We start from the raw sequence: 9,891 nt of genomic DNA on the forward strand, positions 1-9,891 counted from the left end.
TTTGTGTGTGTGCTTTATTGTATTAAGTACGTAATGAATGTATTTATCAATTTACTTACAAATGTTTCCGCTTGTCTTTTATATCTCTTGAAGAAAAGCAACACATTTTGTGAAGACATTGTAAAGTGTTACAAGGTTATTACTTGAGTCATTAATATTTTAACATTTGCCCCTTTGTGATTAGCCTTTTTCATAAAAACACATCTGAATGACGCTTGTCAAGAAATGTGGAGGAAAGACTTTTGCCCTTTAGTGATTCTCTACACCACCATAGCAACCTTAACCTTTATTTTAGTAAGTGTATGTCGATGCTGCTCTAGTAATTCCTTCAATCAGTTTGCTCAGATGGTAGAAAGGTAGATAACAATCTGAGGATGGTGGATCTTTAGGTTTAACAAGCTCACCATTGGAATATGTAATGCAAGTTTAAAAGAACAAATAAAAAATTAAATAACTTATCAATAAAATTACTTGTCTAATGAATATGTGTAGGCAAAAACTACTTGTGTGAGTCAATTCATTAAATATTAAAATATTCTTACTAATGGTCTTGATGAAGATTGTCGGATGATATCTGGATGTCGGAGGGTGTCTAGCTGTCAGTGACTGTTTCCAGCACGTAATACTAACCTTACACAGGTCAAAAGTAACCAAGCAATTAGCATACAGTGTTATTGTTGTTGTTTTTTCGTTGAAATTTGGGACCTGTATACGGCCACATTCCCAATGGAGAAAGTATATAGTTTTCCGAAATTGGAACTTAAAAGTTGAATCTTAGTAAATAAAATACTTAAAACACTTTTATTCTTAATTTTGAAGCGTTTGTTAGGGACCCAGCCACATTCCAAAAATTAAACAAACTGTGGAATATGAGGTAAATGTGAGCGTCGCAAACAAAAGCAAACATCCACTACCAACAAAACCAACGCATTACGTGCCAGGACGCGAAATAATCGTTGCAAGTTGCATGATGATTGATGACTAACATAATGGCAAGGGCGCGAGTGACCCCAAACCTGATTTTTTAAGTCACCTTCAACATCATAAACATGTTTAGTTGAGTGTGTGATTATAATAATAAACTGTGACCATTAGCCAGTTTTACCTGTTCCGGAATTTCTTGGCAAAAAAAGACCTCTATAAAGTACTCCTTGTGTCGGCCTCAGGCTTTCCTCTACATAATAAGGCAAAAATACAAAATGAGAACTGAACTTTAACAAAAATGAACATGTTGACTTAAACTAGATTGCATTTTTTGTATCACATAAATGTAAAATAATGTTATGTAATTTAGGTTATGTTGATGTGAAGTTAGTATTCGAAGTAGAAAATGCCAGTTCGGTTTTAAAAAACAAATACTATGCAAGCGCGAAGAAGACACATTAATATGTAACGTAATACATAAACTAAATGCGTTCGAGTAATTTTGTTTTGATTTACTTACGAAATATGTTAAGCTTGAATGTGGAATGAGGAACTGATCCTTATTCCATATTTGAATAAGGAATAAGGAACTTGGAAAAAGGACCAACTTACTCCCCATTTGCTCCTTTGCTATTAAGTCCGTAGGCAATTCAGCCCTGATTCGGTGATAATTGGGTAGGGCATTGTTTGAAATGCATTAATTCCATTTACCAATATTGAAATGTATGCCTTTAATGCATTTAATGTCGTTGACGTTTTTGCCAAGAAGTTCCCAAATCCACTTTCTCATTCATTGTTTTAATTTGCAGATGATAGTTTATTTTAACCCAAAGTTAGTTTAGGTCACACAATACTCATTTATATAGACAATCTAACAGCAATAACTTTGACAAAAAATAAATTCAACATTTTGGAAAAAGGATGCCATCATAATCACACTTTTTCCAATTGAGCATTCCAAGCCGACTTGATTTAATCAATAAAAAGATAGGATATGTAAAATGTAAGAAAGAACACGAATCAGCGGTAGTCTACATCCGTAAAACACAATTCACCACGTCACGTTTGCGTATTGAATTGTATGCCAAAGGATTCAATAAAGTCATCATAGCTGAAGAAGCAAGGTTGTTAGCACGCTAAAAAGAATGCTAAAAAGTAGGAGCAACGAAGAATAGCTTAGATTTCTGCGGAACTACAGAGGCGAAACTACATAGAAAAGGTTCATGGACCACTTGAGATTAAGGCAAACGACCGTTGGGGTCTTGCCACATACTTGACCACACGTTTTAACCAAATTAAATATGGCATTAATGTTAGCAAATTACTTTTTATCATATTGCTGATAACTTTTTTGCAGCTTCATTTGTCATTATTATTTATGCAGCAATTAGAATTTTTTCGACGGTTGACTGTCGAAGGGATTGCTTTAATAATTATCGGTAGACCTCTGCACATTTATGCTTATGCGTCAACCTCTCTATATTATTCTCTATATATATGCCGAAGCATCAATACATATTTCCTTTATAACCACTATTTGGCAGCACTACTGTCCTTATAAAAGATCCCGACGCTATGAAACTCTACAAGAGAATCTCGTTTAATATAAACGGATAGAATAGGCATAAAAAAAATAATGCGACACCTTGTTCTGAGAAATGGCGATTTAAGTAAACAAGTCCCAAACTAAACGGGGAATTGGCATAGTAATGGTGTAAGTAATAATGTGTTCCTTATACCGGTTGCCTAAACTGTCATTATTATAAACTTCCTTGACGAAAAATAAACGATGTGATCATTTAAATCAATCCTCAAAACGTTGTCGGAGCCCACGTTAAATCAAAAATGATTTCCTTTTTTTACTGACCATGGCATTTATACTCGTATTCATAGATAAAAATTCGTGTCCAATATCGCACGGAAATTAAACAGTTGAAACGCGGCATTATTTAAACCGTTATATATATGACGTCGGTATTCGTAAATAAGGACTCGTGTAAATATTGCACGGCAATCAAACCAATGAACCGAATGTGTCTTAAAACCCTAACATGACTTCGGTTTTCATAGATAAAGATACGTGTCCAATATCGAACGGTAATTAAACGAGGCATCATTTAACTCGTTTATGTAATCGGGTTTCAAATTATAATGCCATCATTAAGTTTTGGTCGTATTTACCGTCATCACATGAAGTTATCGCCTCTTTCCATACTTCATTCGAGGAATTTTATAAGTGACGTATGATGTTGTTGTTTTTGTTTTTATTCTGGAGCCAATCTTTCCCATGGTAAACATAATTTAGTGACAATAAAATGTGTAGATGATATTTCTTGCTTTCAATGTATGATCACGAAAAGTTAAAGTTAATATTTTGAAAAGTGGCGTAAAACAGTTTTCTATAACTATGATTTAAATTGATATTTGATCATGCATCGAAAACAATGAATTTTCTATTTAAAAAAAATACTGTGATATTGTGTTCGTTGCAAAGAAGTCCTTATTTCAATCATATCTTTAAAACATACAAGTTATTCATGATCAAATGTGTCACAATGTGTAGTACTGTATCTTTGAAACACATGTCGCTTACAATATTTGATCAGTGTTTTAGCTCACGAAGTGTTTATTATTGGCTAATGTTGCCCCGTGTTTGTCGTACATTATATTGTTATATGTCCGTCGTTAACACTTTTCTCCAAACGACATTTCCTTAATCAATGAGCATATTTCCTCAAACATTCACAAAAATTAAGCCGCTTTCAAAGTTGTTCTAAACGTTCCGGTCCGATGCAAATGTAGATAACACGTGTTAAAATAATATTTTTATATTGGAAACTGAACGAGTCTTCTTCGCCAAAACCGTAAGGTTCAGATATGTTATATGTGTTATGTAAAATTGTAAAGTAATCGTCGACGGTATTGTTCAAATGATGTTCAATCATGCCTGGGGTATAAACTGGTCCATTGGTCTAATATTTAACATCGATATAGTGGTCATCGATCAAATGTGTCCATATGATGTCCGACGGATCAAAATGGGCCTTGTCCTGTGGTTACTTGTTTTCATAAATAAGGATATGTGTCCAATATTGCATGGCAATTAAACCAATTAAGCGCTGCATTATTTAAGCCGTTGCATGACATCGGTATTCACAAATAAGGATCCGTGTGAAATGTCGCACAGCAATAAAACCAATGAACAAGGCATCATTTATCCCGTTTATGCAATCGGGTTTCAAATTATCCTAGTCACTAAAATCCTTAAGCTTAGGTCGTATTTATCCTCCTCCGATCAAGAGATCGCCCCGTTCTAGACGTTGTTTTCGTTGTCATGTAACCTCATATGGTGGCTCTTTGCCAAATTTGTTTAAATCATAACGATGTCGTCAAAATTGGCCCCGCTGTGACGTGAAATGTTTTCATTTAAGGTACTTAATGAAAAGTTATTATCAAACGCATTACAACAAACTACATTATATAGTAGAGGTTTACAAAATTTTGTCTAATCTTGACCATGGTTCAAATTAATGGGCCCCGTAAGGGAGTAACTTTATTGTTACTGTGGATAGTAAAAGATTCTCCTTAAGTAAGATCTCAATGTAATTCAGGTGTGAGCGATATATGGCTATCATGATTCTCTTGTTTCTTTTAATAGATGCGTCTGGATTTTCTTAGTTATTTAGTCTCGTATTAGTTTTACGTGAAAATATATGTTTTCGACAGTTACTTATAGAAACACTTTTGATTTGTGTTCATTTTTTAAAGAGTTCATTTTCTCCTCTGATTTAATAGCCATTTAGCGGTCGCGCTCACACCTTTGTTATTCCCTGTATCCTATGTGTTTCTGCAATATTTTGGATGCATTTTATTGGGGGCGACGTTGAAGATGAACGTTTGGGGAAATTTGATTGAAGAGTTGTGCTTTCTCGAAATCTCACTGCCGAAACCCTGGTGTTCCGAGGGTTCTTGTATCTCGGTGATTTGAATTTTCTCAGAAGTTGCATGACATACCAATTTGTGGAAAAGGACAGTTTCACCTATAAATTGATACTTAGCTCGCACAGACTGAAATAATGAAACGGCAGGAAAAAATAACATATAAGTTAGCCCTTTCATGATTCTCTATGGGATTTAGATTTAGTGTAAAATAACCTTCCAAACTGTGGTAAATCGCTTACGTTCAATACGAGTTGTAATTATTTAATAGTAGACATCCAGTAATTTTCACTTAATAAGCAAAATCATGGTTAAATAAATGATATTTGTATAAGATTGAAATTCAAATAAGTTGACCAATGTGCTAAAACAATGCGATATAAACAAATAATTAAATAATTTTATGGATGTAAGAATTTGCCGCCGATTTTCCGCCATTTTAATTTATAAAAACATAAACAAAAGACCGAATTATGAATTGAAGCCTTTCCTTTAATAAACGACGAAGCCTAGCAATAATATGTATATTAAACAGGCAAGTTAAAGTTTTTAAAGATTAACAATAGTATCCATTGGTTGCATTAGCTCTTATGTGTGATATGTGACTGTCAGATTTACTGTCAGATGCTCGGTCATTGTCATGGTCAGCCACTGCAAGCCACTGGCACTGGTTCTTGCACCAAATGCCCTATTTCTCATCCCTCCTCAACCCATACAAACTGTATACACTATATTGAGAGAAACATATGCAAAAATTCCACATTCGATCAACTGAAGCATGCAAAAGATACCCGCAGGTATTCAACCATAGATCAGATTAGGTGCAATAATCAGGACGAACAGCACCCTGACAATCGGTAGGCCAGGAATATCGTTGCACGCAGTATAACTCATAATAGCATATTATAATCGTGTATTATCTCCCATGTACCTGCCTTTAATGAAACCAGTTTGGTCATTATTTACTTATTTGTTCAAGACTGACTTAAGTCTGTTAACTATCGTTCCTGATGCTTATTTATAGAATGTGTTAAAAAGCAAATATATCTCAATTTTTTTAATTGTTTAGACTTTCCCTCCTTTAGGATACATTTAATAATTCCCTACTTTTGAGTAATTGAGAGTGAACCTATATATTATATGAATAATTAGTGCTTCTAACCACGCAGAAACCCATTTTCTTCCAATAAAATGCAGAGAATCCATCAGAGCTTCTGCTCCTCTTGAAAGGAAAGAATGCCCTCTAAAATGTCATCATATTTAAACTCATCTTTGAGATCATAGTTGATTGTGTGTTGTTCTGAATATAACAATATGTAAAAGGAAGTTGCTTCTTTAAGAATTCTTTCCGGTTCATATATTACTGTCAACAACTTTGATGTGATAAAATGTGGCACAATGTGTAGTTCTTTATCTTAAAAATACATGTCGCGGACACTATTTGATCAGTGTTGAAGCCGGAGTGTTTATGGTGAGCTTATGCTGTTTCGCGTTGTGTGTCGTGTATCATGTTTTAATATGTCCGTCGTTTACAGTTTCCTTCAAACAAAATTTGCTTGAGCGCTGAGCAGACTGTCTGCTTTGCTTGTTTTAGTTATTTAGTATCGAATTCGTTTTACGTGAAAAATATGAGTTCCGGACGTTTATTTAAAGTTTATAAAGGGTACTTAGTTAGTGTTCACAACATGTCAATAGAAATACCTTGTATTAAGTGTAACTATGTTAACTGACAGCATAGCCAGCACTTAAATAGAGCCCGATGGCTACAAATATTATATTGGTTGATTTCTACGTCGTTGAGAGTTTGCCGGTTTGAAAGGCACAAAAGCGACAACAAATCAGATCGACAAGAATACTGATACCCGCCGATACGACCTTTGTCATTTCCTCATGTTTTAAGTTTTTTTTAAAGCGCCGAAATTGAAACATCCCAGCACGCGCATATCATAAATGTCGTTTACCCCGCTTGTGTGTCTTCATAATTGCTTTTATTTGTTTCAAATCTTATAAAACCAATTCGTCATTGTGTTTACCGTTTGCTGTGCGTTTGCTGCCGACAAAATATGTCTCCTTTCTTTATGTCTTTATGTGTTGTTCAAAGATGGGTATGCACAATTTTAGGTGGAAATAAAGATGGAACCATCTTAAATGATGAGGTCATTGTTGATACCCGTGGCATGATTTGAAAATTTGTTCGACGTTACAAATACAAATAACAAATAATGGCTTTGTGTTTTTTTTCCAGAGAATAAATTATGTTTGCATCCGTTTCAAATGGCAGGGGTGGGTCATTTGCCATTGTCTGTTCGTCCGTTAGTATGTCGCGTTTGTCAAACATAATATTGCTGCTTGACAGATTTTGAACAATCTTTTTATAGGACGACCCTCAAATTTTCAACATCGATTATTACTGAACTGAGCTGTGGCATTTATGTTAACCCCTATGTGACCCCTATGTGTGTGCAATAGGTGGCAATGCGGCATGATTTAAACATTCTTCTCGGAAGACCACATTTTGAATATGTTACATATTTAAAGACCTCCCCGCCGGTTTCACTACGGATTGAATAAATCAGGTATGACGCCGGCTATGCACATTTCCGTTATCCGATAAAGATAAAGATTTCAAACTTTGTGACTACCGATTTTGACGTACATCCAAAGGATAATGTCGGGACTGGACCATACAGTGACAGTAGTAATACGTATTGTTACGGTTTAAAACGAGATGAAACGTGTCAGTGCGTATTAACGTCGGATAATCAGCCTATGGTTACGATATAAATTAAAACGGTAAGTAAGAATTAGAACGCTCTTATACGGATAAAACTTGCAATAGTCTGCCAGTTGACATTGTCCAAATTGAGCATTGTCCGAATTATAATAAAATGCTTTGCCTTTGCGTCATCAATTACTTACAATTGATGAATGTTCTCATTCCTGCCATGAATTGATTATTTTGTTACAATGATTTTGGTGCCATCATATATGAAAGAACTTTTAACCTGCTGAGCTTCCATTAAACCAAAACAAAACACGAGCATTTTACAGAGATACAAATACAGATCACTGCACAATGGTATGGAACAATTGACATTTGGAAATAATGAACTATTGACATTTGGAAATAATGAACTCATCGTCAAACGTGCACATTAAAGTAAGTCATTAAACATATAAAATATATATGACATAATTATTATACTCTTATATATTCGTTCAATGCTGCTTCATAATTTAACAATTAAATGAGTTTTACCTTGTTTTAAGTCGATGTTTGATTGTAATTGTATGAGAAACTGGATTTGAGGAGGCGTTAAATGCCAACCTTCCTCCCAGCTTCTTTTAACTAAACTTGATGAAAATTACAATCTGTAAAATTACAACAAAATGGGATACAAGCTCTGCAACAATAAACAGTCTTTGGTGAATGAATTGCAACATTCAGTTATGAAGTTAGCACCTAAAAGATTATCATTAATGAATCCTGTACATATTTATGTTTCTGTTCTGAGCTTTGCATAAACTGGTTTGAGAAGTCTGGTAAAATTTATGGGAATGCAAGACAACCCATTTGAACAACATGTATACTGATAAATTTTGTCATTCCAGACAAACCTGAGATATTTTCTATGTTTCTTGGCAATTGGCACAGAATAATATACATGACGAAGCTCAATACTGCACATATACATCCCTTTTGTGATCATAGTCAAAGCAATTTCGAACGTATCCATTTTAAAATGCCTGTAAGGAATATGCATATTTAGACTTTTTAACTTCAATATCAATCTAAATTCTCCATTATTCTTTTCACGCATGGAGATAGGTGAATTTAATTGATGTTCGTCAAACTCTACATGTTTTATATCAGTTTGAGCTAGCATTTCAGTTACAATGCTGTCAATTGTTTTCAGTTTCTTTAGCATTGAAAACCTGTGTAGATATTTGTTAATGCTTTGGAGGTAAATTTTGAACAAAATAAATTTTTAGACATTCTACCATTTGCAATATTGTTCGGTCAGATGTCAACTTTTCCCATTAAGTTAAACATGATTTTATTTGACCAGCAGAAAACAAACGTACCTGACTATTTACTGGCTCGAGGGATTGCTCATCACAACCCTCCTCTGATAGTTTTTTGTGTAAACTGCAGGTGCCCTTTGGAAATAGCCATGTCCTCGCATAGCCCCTCGTAAGCGCTAACCTGAACCGGCCGCAAAATCCTGCACAGCCGCCACAGAAGCTGTTCCCTCGGAACGAGCAATACTGCATTTTGTTCCCAATTTTAGCCGCATTTTCAATGTCCTTAGGGGCTTTCGAGACGTCGTCTCCGAACAACTGGCCCGCAAATGGAATTGAGTGGTTACACAGATGGGCAAACTCGAAACGCAGTTCAGGTTTTAGTTAGATTTCTAGTTAGATTTATCTGCCTGTTTGCACGTCCCAACAACGCTAAAGAGTCATTCAATTTATCGATGACAAAGGAAATGTCCTCTCCTTTTTCATGTAGAGTTTTTTTCCAAAATAGCAACCTCATTGACTACATGTAGCCAATTTCACCACTTTCGTTTCGATGTTTTGTAACTTTTTATCATTTATTCTAGTACTTGGTGACAACAAGTCCCAAACCAGTTGATTGAAACAAACTACTGTGAGCCCCGAACAAGTTTCTGTATCTTTCAAAATAGTATTATATTGTTCTTCGTCAATGCCTTTTCTGAAAAGGTCTGTAATAGTGGTCGCTAAATTTTCATCAATTGCTATGTCAGTTACCTCCTGCTCTTTGTAACGCTTAGCAAGGGACAAAAACCTACTGTCGTCGACAATATTGTTGTTCTGATCGTGCTACACGAAGGCTGACGAGTATCGTCACACTCTTCGTCATATTGTTCGTACTGCTCATAGACGTTTGACATGTCAATCAAATTTGTCATCAATTTTCTTCATTTGCACTTGAATATTTTTTTTTCAAAAATGTTATAATTTGATCAGATTCTGAATTGTCCGTTTTTGTGTTTTTCTTTC

At 34.9% G+C, this 9,891-nt stretch overlaps 1 protein-coding gene across 1 annotated transcript in view; it reads left to right on the forward strand.

Annotated features, from left to right (window-relative positions):
- The first annotated feature begins 5,248 nt into the window (after positions 1 to 5,248).
- LOC127840982 (structural maintenance of chromosomes protein 3-like) overlaps positions 5,249 to 9,891 on the forward strand; it is an 85,237-nt gene continuing 80,594 nt past the window's right edge. The window contains exon 1 of the mRNA XM_052369455.1: positions 5,249 to 5,398. Within this exon, the coding sequence (XP_052225415.1) occupies positions 5,384 to 5,398 (15 nt within the window). The 5' untranslated portion in view covers positions 5,249 to 5,383. The remainder of the gene's footprint in view (positions 5,399 to 9,891) is intronic.

This window comes from Dreissena polymorpha, chromosome 8, assembly GCF_020536995.1.
Source record: "Dreissena polymorpha isolate Duluth1 chromosome 8, UMN_Dpol_1.0, whole genome shotgun sequence".
Lineage (NCBI taxonomy): Eukaryota > Metazoa > Mollusca > Bivalvia > Myida > Dreissenidae > Dreissena > Dreissena polymorpha.